The sequence below is a fragment of the Echiichthys vipera genome (assembly GCF_963691815.1).
Source record: "Echiichthys vipera genome assembly, chromosome: 14".
Taxonomy (NCBI): Eukaryota; Metazoa; Chordata; class Actinopteri; order Perciformes; family Trachinidae; genus Echiichthys; species Echiichthys vipera.
The window spans coordinates 25629021-25649053 of NC_139839.1; the positions used below are offsets into that span (position 1 = coordinate 25629021).

At 40.8% G+C, this 20033-nt stretch overlaps 1 protein-coding gene across 1 annotated transcript in view; it reads left to right on the top strand.

The window, feature by feature from the left end:
* Positions 1-8650: 8650 nt before the first annotated feature.
* igsf9bb (immunoglobulin superfamily, member 9Bb) overlaps positions 8651-20033 on the top strand; it is a gene marked incomplete at both ends in the record, with an annotated part of 174790 nt that continues 163407 nt past the window's right edge. Inside the window, one exon of the mRNA XM_083926342.1 lies at positions 8651-8714. Within this exon, the coding sequence (XP_083782468.1) occupies positions 8651-8714 (64 nt within the window). The remainder of the gene's footprint in view (positions 8715-20033) is intronic.

Below are 20033 nucleotides of genomic sequence, written 5' to 3' on the forward strand. Positions count from 1 at the left end.
CGACCAACAGTTAAAGAGGCACACCTGGATCATTAGTCACCAGGGAGGAAGAAAGCCCTGATTGATTAGAGTAGATCACAGAACAAGATGAAAGCTGAATTTGAATATACTGTTTGCACTTCACACACCTCTTTTAAAGCGCACTGCTCGGTCTGACAGTTAGCTGTAAGACATGGCTGTACTTCCATCACAACAGTGGCTGGAATGGCTGTCGAGCATCAGGAAAAGGGCCTTCAGCTGCATCTGTAGCCAGTGATGTCTCAGACAGAGATGTTGACATGCTGGGGCTTGACATGCTTTACTCTCCTGGCTGTTTCTTGTCGAAGAGCCAACACGTGTAACTGAGGCCCCACAGGCTTTGTGAGACAGAGGAGAGAGGGGGATCAAGGTAGAGAAGAGAGGCGGGGTGTGAGAGCAGATATTTTTTACCTGGATGTTTGCCTCAAAATGCTACTTCCTATTAACATCTCATCAGTCATTAGAAAAAAGAAGAGAGGATAAATAGGAATTATTTTTGAGTTCCCCTCAAAGGTCTACAAAATGGAAAAGTACCAATATTTGAACTGCGAGAGTGTTTCATGATCAATTCCATCTTTAAAATAAGATTACAAGATATCAAAGACCGGAGACAATACAAGTATACATCAATAAATACAATATGATTATACATCAACATGTTGAGACTTTATTTTAAACAAGACTGAGAGTTTACAGCCATGCTATTGGCTCACTTAGTGTCATGCTTTCAACTAAATGCAAACATCAGCTATTATATCAACGTTTTCTCATCAACAGGTTCGTAGGATAATGTTCAGAAAGTTCTGCACAAAAATTGTATTATATCTTATATCTTATCATATCTTAAAATGAAATGTAGAACACAGGACGACCGCGACATGGTGACGGACTGGCAGAGGGCTGCGATGGTTGCTTTTGTTGTCAGTTAGGTTTATCCATCAAAACTACTATTACAGACCAGTTTTAGCCCTACAGACGGGGTTCGGTGGGTTCGGTGTCACAATGACTTGGTTAGGACTAGTGTGTGATAGTGTGTGATTTGGATTTGTACGTCCAGGACATGAACGGCAACGGGAAAGGAAACCCTACTATGGAAGTAAATCTGTCGTGATTGGTTCTGGACAGTTTCTCTCTCCTTTTTAATCATTGTTTTTGTCTCCCTCTGTTAGTGTCTTTCTGTATGTGCTTTCTTTCTGTTTGCTGGTTTGAGTTTGTTTTCCTGGCAGGTGATCCTTGTTGGCACTAATCACCTGCCACTCTGTATATTAAGCCAGTACTGAGCCTCACTCGGTGCCAGATCATACCCTCTACATACCCTGATGTCTCCCTGTGTACCTGTCCTCTTGTGTCCATTCATCGTATCAGTTTGTATCAGTTCTCTTCGTGTTTTTCCTTTGTGTTCAGTCCACCTTTTGTAAATAAGTTTTATTAAATTTGTTAATACCTGAGTTCCGTGTCTGCATTTGGGTCCCCTCCTTCGTGTATTCTCCGTCATCACACATGACAAAATCTGTGCCATCAGATTTTGAAATGAAAAAGCCATTGAATTTCTAGCACTTAATATTTCTTAATGTATACAAAAATATTAAGCGATAGAATATACGATGTATTCGATTAAATGTTATAAGTTCAAAGTAAATCATTTTTTTTAATTCATTAAAAATTCAACAGGCCAAATTCAGCTGCAAAATTCATTGTACAAAATTCAGTGTTGACGTACGGGGAACCAAGGAAGAGCAATCGATTCTAGATACTACTCTACTACAAGAGTGGCTGCTAGTTGGCTAATTCCACCACATACTATGGATGTATAAACATAATAATCTGTGATCCACCATGCTTTTGTGCTATACTCGTTAGTTTCTGATTCAAAATGAAGGTTAAAGACAGAGTCAGTCAGACTGAACCCTGCCTCTAGAAGCAGACTGTCGGTTCAGGGTAAGCGGGTCGGCAGAGGAAGAACCACACTGAACCCTGACACTCGCAGCTCTGGGTACTCACTGGGAGCTGTTTCACCCATACTCACAGCAGCAGCTTTGCTCAGCCTCTGTCGTCAGATTTATCTTATCAATGATTTTGTACAAGTGCATACTACATTTTATTATTATCAAAGTGAAGTTTAAAGTCAGTCGGTCACATAACCCACTTGATAAAGGCTTCGCTTATTTTCTAAAATGAGATCAAGGTAACCAGTTGTTTCAGATTAACTTAATACAAAATGTTACCTGGATGCTGACGTATTCATATGTGACTGGCAGTGATCACTGTGTGAGTTCGAGTGGCGGACAGTCACTTGCTCGAGACAGAGAGATTGACTGACTCTGACTTTAAACTTCACTGTGAGCAGAAACTAACCAGTGTAGCACGAAAGCATGAAGGATCATAGATTATTACGTTTATATATCCTTAGTATGTGGTGGACTTAGCTACCTGGCCAGCCACTCTTGTCACAGCTCCCCTTGCTCGATCCAGTATCAATTCTAGATACTGGATCAGGTGTATGTGACCTGATCCAGTATGGTTATGGATATCAACAATTGAATTTTGCATCTGAATTTGGCCTGTTGAATGTTTTGATTTTTTAACTTTGAATTTACATTACATTGAAAAGTATACATTGTATTTTGCATCTGAATATGGTATATAATGAAATGTTTAACATTGAACATTGAAAAATGAAGAGTTAAATTCAGAGTCAAAACATTCAAATACGAATTTCCAATGCATAATTATTGTGCTAGAAATTCAATAGCTTTTTAATTTTAAAATCGGATGGCACATATATACTTTCATAGCCCTTTAGCCCGGGTGAACGTCCTGTGTTTTGCGACCCATCTGCCACCCCCGCCTTCATCCTTACACAGATATTCCCTGTCTTACACACGGAATATGTAGAAATTACTTTTCGTTGTTATATGTACAAAAATGCATAAGAATGAACACTTGGGCTCTTTTCTGTACTTGACCAAGTGCAGGAGAGCTTCTCCACTGACTCTACTCGCGGTAGAGTCAGTGTTGCCATCCTCACCACCCTGGGATTATTAAAAAAGAGATTTTTGCCTTTCAGGTGGTTGGCACATAGGGTTGGGTATCGTTTAGGGTTTTTTTCAATACCAGTGCTAAAACGATACTTTTAAAAAGGTACCGGTGACTCAACAGTCAGTGTGGGAGGGAGGTAGAGGTCAGTTGTGTCACAGCTCTATGGTAGAAGCTGTTTTTCACTCTCGTTGTGTGGGCGCTCAGTGTCCTGTAAGGTCTTCCTGAGGGCATGGGGTGAAGAGGCGGTGTCTCCTCCAGCTTGAGGAGGTGGGTGCTGTGATCAGTGATGGGAAAGTTCATTATATGCATGAACTAGTTAAATAGCTCACAATTCAAAATTTTGAACTAAGTTCATGATTATTTTTTTAAATATGTTGCTGCAAGCTATTATTTTTTTTTAATTATTGCCACAACCCATGTAGAACCACAGACAGCAATTATTTTAACAATTTTAATTTTTAACTGATTTTAACTGACTTTTGCCAGGAGTGAAGTAGTAGGTAAGTCTTTCAAAACACTCTTTTAATAAACTCTGTGATAAACTATGTTGTTGGTGCTTCGGTTATTTTTTCAGGACTCTTCTCATGCTATTGCAGAGGTTTGGTGTTATTTGGAGAAGTATTAGTGGTTAAAAAACAATAACATTTAAATGCGTCCAACTCGCCGACACAAGCTAATCCATGTTAGCCGCGACAGGCTGTAAGCGACTCTCTGGAAAATCTACGTTAATAGTTCATACATGAAAAAAATTGTCTTGATGACTTATTTGGTGACTGAATTTTCCTAAAAAGACCCTGGGATGATTTTACACCAGAATTTCACCTTAAGGGATCTAAAAACGAAAACCTTTACCTTTACCTTTCTCTTTAGTAAAATGGCATAAATGTTGTACATCAAACATTGCAATTTGTGCAGGGCTTTCGAGACGAATGTCAGACAAGGTAAAAAAAACAAAAGAAGCAGTCCCGATATATCTTCAGTTGTGGAGAAGATGAAAAGAAATAATAATATGACGTTGCAAGAGGAGCATCTTACATTTGCCATTATTTAGCCGGTTTTGAAAGATTTATTCACCTTATTTATAATCTTGAACTGTAGAAGACATAAGCAGGAAAAGGTTGGTTGATTTCTATCGGAAAAATGTATGGTTGACTCTAAATAAGCAAGCTGAGAAAATTTGGAATAAGAATAGCAAATATTGGGAACAACACTAGCATGTGAAACGGAGCGACAATAACTTAAGATAATGTTAAAATGATATGTCACATTTCTGGAGGCCTTTACCAGGAACCTACTCTGAAGGAGCAGTAGGGGTCCTTCGACTTGGAGGTGGAGGTGAATAAACCCGGAGGCATAATGGACGCTCTATGAGCAACGTGGACTGAGTCAGTTGGATTTGATACTGTCCTTGACTGAATCACTGTATCAATGAAGATGAATCATGCGGAATTCAAAGTTATCTGTTGCAAATTATTTTATTAAGTGTTCCGTCTTCATGGCAACTATTTACACTTTCTATGGGGCAGCAGTTGCTCAGTCTGTAGGGACTTTAATGGGAGCACTAAGGATGTGCCCTTGAGCAAGGCACCAACCCCCCAACTACTTGGAGCACATTTCCACAGGCAGCCCCATGTGTATAAGTCCTGTTTGCATGTGTGTGAAAAAATTTCCCCTCTGGGATTGTCTTCTATAGCAACTAGACCACAATTATTTCATGCATATGATATATTTTTCATTTGAATGTATGGATGGCAGTAATGTGGTGATGCAAAGGCTGGAGGATTCCTCTCCTCTAATTGCGCAGGATGATACCGCAGCTGGGCTATGACTTCACACTCCAACCCACCTTAAAACAGTTCCCTCTAGTGCTGCATTCAGGCCCTGCCTGAAAAATGGGAAGAAGCAAAATCCTTTTATGACACAGAAGTCATAAACTTGTGGTGCTGACCATAGATTCTGATTCCTCAGACTCACATTCATTTTTGTGTCATGAATAAACACTTCCAGTCAGGCAATAGTAGTAGTATTACTGTCTTTTCCTGGATTTTCATTGCATTTAGGCTACTATACAGGGTAGCCACCTGTTGTATTTTGCCATCTTTGGTTGTGATTGTGATCTTGTGAAAGGTGCTCTACTCAAAATACTGGAAAAAGTGCGCTGGCATTGCCTTCTCGTGGGTCTTACCCCAGTACATGAAACAACGCTTTTTTTCACAGCCAGATGAACTAACATGCATGCGGAGCTGGACCCACAACAAACAGAGAAACTTGGATTAACGCACACCCAGAGGGAGTGTGACTTCCTTCTCTTCTCAGAATGACATTACTCCCCTATGTATCTTCACATGGAAACATTACATAGAATATTTGTTTTTAACTGTATTGATGCTCAGAATATCGACTTAAGTGCCTTTAAAACATAGTTATAGCTTATTATAAATACAATAGGGGTGTAAAGCCAGGAGTTTAGCATTTTTGCCATCACCATCTTGGTTTTTTGAAACCAGATGTGTCAATATTTGGATAAGAGAGTGGAGCCCCCCCACCTGTAAAACACAGTGATGTCCCGAGAAATTCTTTGTAGGCGTGGTTAGATGGGGCCATTAAAAATCTTAGGGATGCACACCAAAATCAAAAGCCATAACCAGGCACGTCGTTAGACCTGGGCATTCGGGGCTATAGCCCCAGATCTCTTGGGAATAGCCCCAGAACTCTGTGCCGTCTAATGAAGAAAACAACATGATGATGATGAAAATAACCCAGTACAGTAGACTTTTAAGTGGTTGGGTTAGCAGCAGCCACAGCTGCAACACTGACAAGCGATAACTTCAGAATCCAACTTAAAGCAGACTGACTTGATAACTTCAGAATCAAACTTAAAGCAGACTGACTTGATAACTTCAAAATCAAACTTAAAGCAGACTAACTTGATGACTTCAGAATCAAACTTAAAGCAGACTGACTTGATGACTTCAGAATCAAACTTAAAGCAGACTAACTTGATGACTTCAGAATCAAACTTAAAGCAGACTGACTTGATAACTTCAGAATCACACTTAAAGCAGACTGACTTGATAACTTCAGAATCAAACTTAAAGCAGACTGACTTGATAACTTAAAGCAGACTGACTTGATAACTTCAGAATCAAACTTAAAGCAGACTGACTTGATAACTTAAAGCAGACTGACTTGATAACTTCAGAATCAAACTTAAAGCAGACTGACTTGATAACTTAAAGCAGACTGACTTGATAACTTCAGAATCAAACTTAAAGCAGACTGACTTGATAACTTCACAATCAAACTTAAAGCAGACTGACTTGATAACTTCAGAATCAAACTTAAAGCAGACTGACTTGATAACTTCAGAATCAAACTTAAAGCAGACTGACTTGATAACTTCAGAATCAAACTTAAAGCAGACTGACTTGATAACTTCAGAATCAAACTTAAAGCAGACTGACTTGATAACTTCACAATCAAACTTAAAGCAGACTGACTTGATAACTTCACAATCAAACTTAAAGCAGACTGAAAATATCAAAATTATCATACATTAATGGGCAGTCATAAAGAAAAGGAAAAAACAAACAGAGAGAAAAATAAATGTACAATAATGTTTACATATCCGAAAAGGAATGGGAAGAAGTATAAACTTATTTAATTCCACCCCTTTTTAATAAATATTACTGCAACAACGCGTACTGAAATATTTTGCCTTCTATCTATCTAGTAATAATAATAATGATAACTTCCATTTGCCATTCTCCAATTATCCTTGTTCTATATCTAACAAAGCATACTTCTATTACAAAGATATATATCTTAATGAAATATTATATTATTCTTCATATTATTATAATATATATATATATATATATATATATATATATATATATATATATATATATATATATATATACATATATATATATATATATATATATATAGTGACTGCAGATGATGAAAACAGGATTATGTTTGAAAAGGAGATACTGTGAGATCTGTTTTACTACACCAGGGAGACAGGTACTGGATGGTAGTGCACCAAGTTAATCTCTTAACTTAATTTTCCCACAACGGCATGACTGCAAAAAAATTCTACGCACACATGTTTACACAAGCAGGTTTCAAAGACAAATTAATTTAGAAAATTAATTAGTGATAGAAAGTATTAGGAAGAACTCGCTCTGCTCCTGTTTACCATAACAACAAGCAACGCACAAAACTCCACTGACACATTTACTCAAACAAAACTATAAAGACTGATCAGGGAGGTGACCTTATGTTTAACATTCATGAAAAACTCAACGTAGAGGCATTCATGAGGACAGCTACGCATTCTCTTCCTGTTTTATAACAACTGCCATCACTACGACAACCGTGGACTTCTTCAGCTGGAAGTGTACTGTTTGTATATGTTAAATTCAAACACCGGTCAGGAGAGAAATTGTCCGTCAGAGCAGTGATGTCTTGTAGTTTGCACAGTTTCAGGAGACCTGCAGTGGATTCAGCCCGGTCCACTTGCCATCAGGTCGGTGCATGTCAGTGTTTCTAAGGGCTGTAGGCTGTTCCGACCTTTCCTATCATTAACATAACGTTAAACAGTTTACTCAGTCGGCCTGCCCTGACAGGAGTCACACACCACCATAGGTCTTTCCTTTCCTTCTCAAACCACGTCACAGTTGCATGTTCATCTGCCCAGTTTACAAAATTCTCAGGGGAGAACAGCCCAACCCCCGTCTGAAAAGAGGACTCTAACTTCTGGACTACAGTCCCGAATGTTTTCACTAGCTAGTGACGCACCTGGCCATAACTGAATTTCAGGAATTCTGTTATGCTCTTAGAGCAAGGCTAGATGAAACAGATCAAGAGTGACAAAATAACATTCTGATATACTTTGGTTTCTTATTATACAGTTTTTCATTTTAACAAATGATTTGATGTGATACCAACTCAAATATTTTGAGCTTCACTACAAAGAAACATGCAGCTTTAATTTGCCCGGGGAGAAGCTTCGGTAATCCTGAGTCTAGACTTCTTATAGTATATGTTAAAAGTTACTAGACTATCTGATATTTTTGTCTTGGCTGTTAAATGATACGTATTTTTGTCTCACTCCTTGCTGTAATGCTACAAGTGCGTTTAGGGTGAAAAGGCAAATAACAAGAAAAAGCAGGCTCTCTTTCTAGCTGCTATGACCACACTGAGCACATATTCCTTGAACGCAACATTCCAGCTGGTGAACCGACAGGGCAGGTGACCAATCAACGGCCGAAATCCTCCCCACGCCCATCAATGAAAGGACTGCGGAGGCGGGACCGCGGTTATCTGGGAGCTCGCGCTTGGTTTCACTGCATCGTGTGCTCTCGTCCCATTGGCGCAGGTGATCTGTCTCAGGATGCGAGAGGAGAGCGGAGGAGAGGGGAAGAGAGAGGGGAAAGCGCCGATGGAAAAGTGTCCAGGGCTCGGTTAACAAGAAAACAGGATACCGGCCCGCTTCACTTCGTCCTGGGACACTCGGCGATGAGAGATTCACCGAAAGGGGCACTTTGAGATATGATGAGGTTTATTTCTGGCCGGCAATAGTACTATGATTTGGTATGTGGCCACTTTGATAGCAAGTGTATTCAGCACCCGAGGAACGGCCGCTCAAGGTGAGTCGAAGTGCACTATCTGTATCCACCGGCATTAAGTTTGTACCTGGCTCCTTTTCTCTCTTCACGGTTACCCGCCTGTCTGTTAGCTAACTTTGAATATGTGTCTCGTGTGATAGTAAATGCCACACTTTACGTCATGAAGTTCATACGTGTGTTCATCACCGCACCTGAGTGGAGCCCGGGCCGGCAAACGGAGCGGTTAGCCGTTAAATGAATGTAACGGAGGTTCACCTCGGACCTCCTTTGGTTGCACCTGTTTTAAACGAGGACAACCTGCTTCTTTCTACTGTCACACATCAGGGACATGCATGTGAAGCGGCACTACGAGTTGTGACGTGCTGGGCTTCACTGATAGATTTTGCAGTGTGTTGGGGTTGACATATTCCTCCAAAGACGTGTGAGTTTGTTTCTCTGGAGCTCCGTGACATTGTGCGGGCAGCCTCTGGACTGCAGCAGCCGGCTACACTGAGCTGCACCCAGGCACTGTGAAATGTGATTAGCACGGTGAGCCGGTGTCGATGCATGGACTGTATGTAGATGTCATTAAAATGCTATGAGTGGGTTAACCTCTTCATGGGGAGCTGTCCCCACTACATTTCCCCAGGTTTGTCCGTTAGAGGGAGCGCTTTCTGAGCCAGCACCGCATTAAGGTGAGGGGGATTTCATTTCAATAGTTCCCAGCACACCCGCGCTGCTTCACAGTCAGCGTGATGCACCCTTGATCACATATATGATGACTTAATGCGAGCTTTGAACTTTTTTCTTTTCCAAATCTAAATGTGCTTTCATGTAGAAAAGAGCAGCTAGGTCTTGTTTGATGGCTTCATGGGCCTGAGATCCTCCAGTCAAGCCACCTGCAGCTGACCTCTGACCCACCTGTAGAGGGCTGGAAGAGAGGGTTTATTGTTGTGCCACACTGATGGGGGCCACCTCAGTAATAATAGTAATACGTTTATTGGATTTAGCACCTCTTACAGACAGTCACAAAGTGCTTCACATGATAAAATAGCTAAAATAAGAGCCAAACAGTAAAATGAGTGAGAAAAAAATGGTTATAGAATTAAAAAGACTCATTGCATATTGCCTTTTCTGTCCAACCAAAACCCAAACTTTCAGATTTGTACCAGAGAATACAGGGCATATTCACATTTGAGCAGTTAAAACTAATAGATTATATAATGGTGCTTTGTAAAAATGGCAATAAATCTTAAAAATTGAAACTTAATTTACTGATGATGGAATATTTATTAATCAACGAATCATAGCTGTAAAATAGATCAAATTAGATAGGGGTGGGAATTGAAAAGACTTTACTAGGCTATGCTATTCTGGTTCCGATTCCAATTTTTTACTGGTTTTCAGCTGGAACTGGTTCTTCACCCCAATCTCTAATCATAAATGACATCATCCTCCAGTGGGTGGACCCACGTGTAATTGGTGTGTGGTCTGATGGTGTGTATTATGTGCACGTGAGCTTGTCTCATCGATGACGACAAGGACACACATGGTTCGCAAGTAAAGCTGCAGCAGCATCACACCAGTCCCTTATAAAAAGGAATCCCTGACGCCCTCCCCCTCCTCCCGACACTCATTTTCAAGTGAGAGTAGAGGTGGAGGAAATTGGGACAGCGTCTGTGCTTTAGCATCACTGATTAGATGATGAATTAAAAAGGAGCGCTTGACGGCTCAACTTCTGACACCTAACCTGGCAGGTTTTTGTATGTTTATTTTTGTTGACATCCTTCTGGCATGCAACTGGGCTCGGCTGGCTACACGACAAACAGTTATGTAATGTCTTGTCTAAAGAGGATACACTAAAGCATCGTCTGCCAAAAGAGGGAGACGTTTTTAAGCGGCTTCCCTCGTCTCTTTCACAGTTGGGAGAGCTGGCAACTTGGCGGCACTAACTTCTGAGGAGGAGCTGTGACTGGTCTTGTTTGTGTTTTGTGAATACTGTCCCTTCAGTCAGCGTAATTGGTTATGCATATGTCCCTTGTCCCTTGCTTTAACACATCTACAGAGCTCTCAGTGCTCTGCAGAATCCATGCTGCGCTCACTGACACACAAACAAAAACCAGCACACTAGCCGTCAGAAGCTGCGCAGGGCAGCATCCTTCTGGCTGAGTGCTGCTTTCTCCAGCTGGCAAATGCCTCGACTTTTGCCAGTGATAACCCTGGACCTGAGCCAGACCGTCTCTCTCTCTCTGTTCTCCCCTCCTCTCCGGTTTCCTCTCCACCTCACCTTGTTTCCTCCCTCCCTTCCTCCTCTCACTTTTCCTTTCTAACTCAGATCGCCGTCGCCCTACCATCCTCTTCCCGTCTCTCTCCTCTCCTTCTCTGTCCTGTCGCCTTCCTCTTCCGTACACTCGGGTGAACTTGTTTCCCTCCAGGTTTCAAGTGGCCTCTCAGCATGGCTGGGTAGCCGAGGGAAAGGAACATGGTGGGCTGTGTTAATGGAGGCTCAGGGCACGCTCCACAGCAACCGTCTGCTGCCATACGCACTTGTTACTCCTGCCCACGCACATACACAAAACATACACACACATTTCAACATGCAGGAACCCCCTGAGGGAGCAGTGTGTCTTTAACCAGAATCTGAACATATGCCCACTAACAGGCTGTCTGCCCTGGACTAAGTTAGAGTAATTATGATTAAGCTGTGAGATAAATGCCACTCTGTTGCTCAATAAATACATATGACACAACATGTCCAGAGGGCTGGAGACCGATGGGTAAAGGAGGACAGGGTTCGATGGTGATGGTGTAGTATAATGGACAGTAACAATGGGAAAAACAATAAGAGCATTTATTTTTTAACGTTTAATAGCTCTCTAATGTCTTTGCCATACAGTTGTGTCTATCCTGTTTGGTTTGGTTCAGTTGAACTCTGGTGTTTGCCCACTATTAAGGCCCATTTGAGTTGGTATGAAAGCTGTAACTTAAGCCCTGGTGCGAACTACAACCCGCTGGTTGGCTCAGTTTGTCATGTGGGAGCAAAACAAACCAACGTGAGTGAAAGCAGATATATCTTTAGCATTGCGTTGGTTCTATAGACGATTTAACAGCTGTAAACATCATAATTCTAAATGTTACTTAGTAGGACCAAGGCTGTTGCCTAGCAATGGAATTCAATTTAAAGGTCTATATCGACTCCACACTGTGTCAAGTTTGAACCCAGTGATTTTAAATGTGAATCAGTTTCTTGGTAATAAATAAACCCATAATGCACAGTACAGTGCTGCATGACCTGCTGCCAGTCTCCAGAATCTGATTTGATGTGGCTCAATGTAAACCTGACTCCGCCACATGGATTGAGTCATCATTTGGGAGGGGTGAAAATACTGGTTGCTGATTGGGTAAACCAACATAGGTGGTGATAGACAGATGGTTTATCAGGCCAAATCAATGTATCAGATCAACAAAGTGTATGACGTACTAACAGAGCTTCAGGCAAAGCTGAGAAAGTATACAACATGTCGGTAAAGGATATTTGTTATAAGTGTAACGCAAATTTATGGATAAAAGGCACAATTTCAGGTGCCCGGTCCATATTCCAACAGAAGGATCCAAGAGAAAAAAGCGTTATCAAGAAGCTAACAGAATTAGGGCTACCGCTGTCTGAAAATGTGTCTAGATCAGGTCAGATTTGCTTTCGTTGCGTCTCACTTAAACTCGCCTCAAAACCAATGCTGATTGGACATTTGCTTGGCAACTAGCTCCAAATTTTCTCCGTCGGACGTTATTAGACTGATATGCGAGTAAAAAACAATGGAGCTGAGAGACCAGGGTGGTCTCACGAGACTAGCTCCATGTAGAGCTGATGATGCAGGATGAAGGTTGAAACTGTCTGATTAATTACTTTTTGAAGACATCAGATAATAGCACCCTGAGCTTTGTTAAATAAACTATTTCTGACATTTTATAGATCAAGTGATTCATTGAGATAAATATTCTTTTGATTAATCCTTAGCAGCCTTTTAACATATACGACATAGGGACATCCAACAGCAACATGTCTACCCTGAAATACATATTTCTTTAAATATTTGTTAGTGCTATTTAAATTTTGCTGTTATAATCAAGACCAGAACCAGACAACTGTCACACATACACTTTCCATGTCTTCCTCTTCCTCTTCTCATCCAGGTGATAAAAACAGCAATCCAGTTTGTATTTGTGTTGATCCTCTAAGCTGACAGAGAAAGTATTGCATTTGCACCTCTGACCACCTCTGCAGAAGAAAGATTGGATCTTGAATTTTTCTCGGCTGTAGTTATACCTGGATATGTTTCTATTCTGATTACAATGTGATCCTTCATGGTGCATATTGTTAATGCTGTGTGTGTGTGTGTGTGTGTGTGTGTGTGTGTGTGTGTGTGTGTTTGCTTGAGTTAAATGAGATTCATATGGAGCTCTGAAGCTCTTAGAAATCCTTTGAACTCGTGTTTGTGATTCAGTGATGTATTTTTAGTGTATTTTTATGTAAACTGTGTGTGTAAATGGAGCTGGCAAGAAGTGCAGGTGCCTAATTAATTTTATTCGCAGAAACTTCCCTGGTATCCTGTTTTTTGATGATCCATAAAGTATGATCACTTAATGTATGTTCTCCCGGTAAGTGGGTGGCTGCTTGGCGAAAACAAAGCTGCAAACCGAGAAGGGAGTCTCGTTCACAGCATGGGTTTCAATCCTGTGGGTGTTCTGCATTTACTCACTGAAGGACTTGTGTGTTGAGTAGGGCTGTCACAATTTCAATTTTAAATTGAACAACAATTGAAATGAGCTTTCAATTTAAATCATCACCAATTTAAAAGAATTGTTTAAAAATGGCCACATGGTCTTAGATTTGTATATTATTATAAGGAAATATGATATCACACTTGATACAATGTAGCCCAGGGCTCTTCAGTTATATTGTTCAGGTCATATGTTCAGAAAGCTGAGGGCCCGGGGGCCGGACATTTTTCCCTGGGCTGTTATTCTCGTTATGAATGTACACTTGACACAACACATCACCACATTTTCAGTGATGATGATTCATCAAGGATGAGTATTGTTAGGATTCTATTGATGAGCTACTACTAATTTTATCAATACTCTTATCGCTTCTTTTTATTTAGGAGATAATTGCTTTTAAAAAAGTAGATGAATTAAAAAAATAAATAACTCAGAATAGGATTAAGTTTGAATAGTTTAGATAATTAAATGTTTCTACAGCCGCAACAGTAAAGTTGACAGCAAATATGTAATTATATGCAAACTCAATAATATCTCACTGGAAACCAATCTAAAATGTCAATAAAATCCTATTCCTGACATCACAAGTGTGAAGTGAGTGAAGGTTATCAGGAATGATGAACACAGAGACATCAGTCAGTATCAGTCATCCATCCTGTCCTCTGTCCTCCCTCTGATGTGAATCAGGTACAGATCACAGTCCAATGACATCATTGACATGCATATTAGCCATGTGCAGGTCCCGCTAAAAGAGGGAGGAGGGCTCAGCCAGCAGATGCTGCAGGATGATAATAAATTACACCATATAGTTAAAAAGGACCAATAAATTATGTGGTAATGGTCAGAGCTTATCGATATAGTCTTTAGTCCGTAAATGGACTTGTACTTGTATAGCGCCTTTCTAGTCTTCTGACTACTCAAGGTGCTTTTACACTACTTGTCACATTCATCCATTCACACAGGCATTCACACTGATGGCAGTGGACATCTACAGACCATCTAATCTAACCATTCACACCACAGTCACACACCCATGCACAGCACGGGGAGCAATTCAGGGTTCAGTGTCTTGCCCAAGGACACTTTGACATGTGCAACGGGGGAGCTGGGGATCGAAATGCCGATCTCTCAAATGGAGGATGACCCTCCCTCCACTGAGCCAGAGCCGCCCCGGTAGCCCGTGGGCTGCAAATTAAATAGGCCTGATCTGTGTAGTGTCTATTTAAAGAAAAATTTGAAAAAATTACACTTTTCAAGGCGTAAAACCAATGCTCTGTTGATCTTTACGACAGTTTTGCCATCAGTGCTGGAAAAAAAACGTTGAAATTGAAAATTGAACTGAATCATGACCTTAAAATTTAAAGTCTATTTGAATCCTTGTTTTGGAGAATGGTGACACCCCCTAGTGTTCAGTGTTCTGTTTAGCTTAGAGACATACGGTTTTCATTATGAATGCTTTGATTTAGCAATTTATTGATGTGACACCAATCACTGCTGTTAATTACTGACTGTGTTTCATTACTTGATATCTCAGGTAGTGATATCTCATATCAACACATGAAGGGATTTTCTTCAAATGTGCCACAAAAGTCCTCTTGGATTCAAAGAAAAACTGATTACATTTAGCAGGTGACCTCATGTCCCTCCCTTTCTTGTGAACGCGATATCCCAGGAATGCCCTGGAGCAGTGATTCTCAACCTTTTTTGATCCACTGATTGATCCCCAACAATAAAAAAAAATGTTTTGGCTTCATCCATTACCAACCTCAGAAGCTAAATGTAGTCACTTGAACTATAATGGTAGCAGTTTTTTTTACAAAGAGAAGCATCTCTGTCACCTGACAGGCGACTCTTTTTCCTCTCTACCAGTTTCTGTTTACCGCCATTGTGGGATCCGCTTGTCCCAGGTCAAAGGATGTACCTAAACACCCTTTGACCTAAACATACAGCTGGTGAGTGTGTATTGTGTGTTTTCGGCGTTGTTCTGCCGCAGCTTATTTTTGCCTCGCAAGTTTTGCAAATTGCAAATTTTCTGTCTTCTTCTTTTACGGTGTAGAAAGCCCACACTAGGACACGCTGACCGTGACCATAGAATGACGCTGCAGGTCTGCTTCAAAATAAAAGTTAACTAACGTTTTGCCAGTTAAAAGCTTTTATTTCCGATGAGATGTTTATGCTTTATGCTGCGCCTGCGACCTGGAACCAGCTCCAGCAGAGGCTGAAGCTGTCCAGCTTTATATCTTTAGGGGACTTCAAACTGCTTGTAGGAAGGCTGTCTGTGGGGGGTCTGCACTTGTACATAATTTAACTTGAACTTATCTTGTTCTCTGCCCTTTGCACTGTATTATTTTACTGTTTTACTGTTTTTTTCTCTGTTTTGTGTCTCCTGTGTGTTCAGTTAGTCTGTAACTTTGTGTTTTGCTGCTGCTGACCTGAACAGGTCTCTCTTGCAAATGAGACCCTGGGTCTCAATGAGATTTTACCTGTATAAATAAAGGTTAATAAAAATAAAATATGACGATAGCTGATGTAGCGTGAGTCCGGGCGTTTGCAGGACCGTACTGCGCTGTATGACCACTGTTACACTGAGAAGAGATAGAATGCAGCTGAGACAGAGGGGTTAGAAACCCATAAATGAAAATAGGCTCTTTAATTAGCCTATAAACCCCCGTTGAGAAACCCGACCCTAGCCTATTTTTGCTTGGGTTGAAGGTGGGTGGGGCTTTGATGAGAATTAGATGGGAATTTATGAGTTCAGAAATGTCCATCTATCACTAAGAATTATAAAGGTGTACTTTGTCCCGCCTTAACAGGTGAAACAAAGCTTACAGGAGACTCAACAAGATGTCAGTCAATCACAGTAGACACACCCACACAGTCCTAAGAAGAGGTTTAATCAACCAGGGTAACCGAAAACACCTGTGTGGGTGTTCAGGGGCTTTAAAGTTTAAAATGTAAAAAAAAAAAAAAAAAAGCCTTTCAACTTCCCTAGTTGTGACCGTACCACCCCCGTTGAGAAACCCGACCCTAGACACAGTGTCTTCAGATTTGGCACAGATGTCCACTTGGACTTGAGGAAGAACTGATTTTGGAGTTCATTGTGACCTCACAAAATTCATTTTTGGCCACAATTCAATAACTGCTATGCTAATAAAGCTTAGATGTTGTCGGTTGCAGTGCGGGTGAAATCACCTTGTCACTATAATGAGAACAGCCGGTCCACCGTGACTCAGCTCTGAAACCAAACAAAGTCCCTGTGAGCGACCAGGGATGTCACACCTTTCAGCTGTCCAGTTTGTGAGAAGTGTTTAAAATATAGAGTGAGTAAGCAAGACATGGTAATTAGGCTTGGGTCTTGAGGACTTGTAGAATTTATTCACAGACAAACAAACTACACACACTGCACTGCTACAGTCACAGCTCTAACGTTAGTGCTGACTTCATACTCTCCGACACACTCACCTCCCTCTCTCTTTCTTTCTCTCTCTCTCTTCAACTCGCTGCCTCTGCTGCAAGGAGACTTCACTTATACTGCTGTTTTCATAGAGAGTGAATTGAAGTGCTCTTCTTTGCTGTTATCAAACCTGGCTATGAAAACCTAGTGTCAGTGTGCGCAACATGCCTGTAATGTCTGTGTGTCTGTAACACTGTCCATGTGGCTGTGTGCGTGAACTGTGCATGTCTTGTGTGTCAGCTTCTCCAGATGTTTTCCTAATTGTTTTGACATCTAAACACTTAGTCTGTGCGCCTAAGCTGTTTAATGTCAGGGAACCTTTCACACAAATGTCTAATATGATAACATGATGAAGGTCAAAGGTCAACTTCACTGTGCGGAGACATGATTGTTAGGATACTGAATTGGTGACTTAAAACTGCTGATTGTATAAATATGAAGCGTCATCGTTTGTTTCTTTTTAATAAATCATTTCAGAGTCTTCACTACATTTGTTATGTGGATAAACATGGATGTAAACTGCAACTTGACTGGTCAGCAGAGCCATACAACCATAAGACAGCAATTCTAGTTGGTTATTTTGAGACTTAATCTTCCCACTTGTTTACAGACATGGAAGACGCAGCAGTGCTTATTTGTTTCTCAAATCTGTTATTTATTTGGTCTGCAATAAGAAAGTTCTGATTTGATGAGAAGAAGCTCCCGTTTTCCTCTGGGTACAGAAACATAGGATTAGTGAGGAAAAACTCCAACTTATCCCTAGTGGAAAAAAAGTATACTAAAATATACTAAATATTAGTATGCTACTTAACACTAAAGTACATGAGCAGACAGACTCATAATTCGATTGTTAATATGGAACAACTATTTTTGTGAGAAGGTTCCAGGTTCGCATCCCGACTGGGGGCCTTTCTGTGTGGGGTTTGCATGTTCTCCCCGAGTCTGCGAGGGTTTTCTCCGGGTTCCTCCCAAAAACATACAAGTGTTAGGCAAATTGTTAACTCTAAAAATTGCCCTTAGTTGTGAATGGTTGTCTGTCTCTGTTCGTCTCTACGTGGCCTGCGATAGACTGGCGCCCTGGATTGGCTCCAGCCCCCGCAACCCCGACAGGGACAAGCGGTTGAGGATGGAATAACTATTTTTGTACTATACTTAAATTGTACAGAAGTTGTATAAAAGCTATATATAAGAGGTATACTTACACTATAAACATACTACTACAATGCATTTTCAGACTCATACTAGCATTGACAATAAAACACACTTTTGGAATACAACAATACTATTACAATTGCACTTTGAGCATACTCAAAATTTGCCAGTAACCAACACATTAATATATTTAGGATACTATTTATCACACTTTAAGTTTATGTAAATTACCAAAATAATAGGATACAAAGTTAACATTGGTTGCACACAACAAATACACTTCAATACGCTCTGAGGAATTAGCTGTCAGCTAAGAAAAGGTAAGAGGACATCCTTACCATATAACTTGTCTGACTAGAAGAAACTCTAAATTCCCAAGAGATTCAGTTTACGATGATGGACAACAGAGAAAAGTAGAAAATACTCACACTGGAGAAGCTGTGAATCAGTTTATCTTGGTATTCATGGATGGTGTATGGCTGCACAATGTACAGAAGCTTGCATGTTCACTGAGCTTAATGAAAAGTAGCACCCCTGTTGCCAGGGGCAAATGGCACACTTCATAAAAGTCACCAGCCTTTGGATGGCAATCAACTTGGTATTTGGGCCATGGAGCAGTGACTGGTGGCTGCTGTTAGGCCCCAGAGCTCCCAGCAGACTGGTTCACTGAACCAAATGGAGGCTGCTGGGATTGCTTGGCCGGATGAACTGATGGAAAAGATTATCGACAAGAGAAGCCTTGTGTAGTTTTAGATTGTTGTGTTGCTATTTCAGCCCAGTTAAACCAGAAACACACCTGATTTATATTTGAAACATGATTATTAATGCTGTCATGTTGAAGATGGGCTGTTTATAGCTTAGCTTTCACTGCTTTCTTCAAGTTGTTTCAACCTGAGAGGGATGCTTCCATTTCATGTGCTTGTAGAGGTGTTGAGATTATAGTACAGCTGTTGACTTTAAAATTCACGTCATAAGTAGTAGGGATGGGCGATATATTAAAACTTTCCAACCGGCCACTGTCAGCCCCAACCGGCAATTGGTACGGAACTCATCACTGTATTTTAGTGATGAGTTGCCCTAATAAATAAGCAAAATAAACTCAGAAACTGTCAAAGAAAGACGTATTCTTTTCGGACGCTGCTCTTGAGGCGACCTACCTACCTACGACCTGTAGGTGGTTGTCAGTACGTTTGTCTTTTAAAGTTGTCCAGCATCATAATTTGACCAGGTTTACTTGACCATCTGCAACGGTTTATGTAAGCAGTCATTATGGATATTTTCTATGTGGTAATACTATGGACTTTATGGATCTATCAAGCTCAGAGTTTCCAACCACAACCACATTGCCCGTTAAAGCAATGTTCTTGGGAGTTCTTAATATAATGGGACGTTCAAACCGAGGGGACATGTATATGGATCTACTTCTACTTCAAGATTTAAATATAGAGATCTACAGTCACAAGACCAATCATCAGGACAAAAAAGATTCCGCTAAAGTGAGGAGACGAGAGTCAAAGAGGAAGCGTTGGTCAGACATTAAAACCCCACAAAGGGGTGCATTCTGCTCCCCACTATCATCCTTGCAAATGTTCAGTCGCTCAGGAACACGACTGACGAGATGTAGGCAAACACAAACCATTACCAGGAGTACAGAGATGCCTGCATCATGGCCTTTAGTGAGACGTAGCTCACATCTGCTGACACAGACCAGGAAATGTCAATCAGCGGCTCTGGAGCGCCTGTCAGGTTGGACAGGGAAATGAATGCTATGGGGAAATCCTAAGTAGGTGGTGTCTGTGTAAATATATTAATCAGCAGTGGTGTAATAATGTCACAATTCGAGACTCCTAATGCACACCCAACATCAAATTATTGTCCGTCTCTTTCCGGCCTTGGGAGTTCCACCTGTTATTTGTGACAGTAGTGTATATACACCCAAAAGCAAATGTCCAAATTGCAGCTGATTCTATCCACAG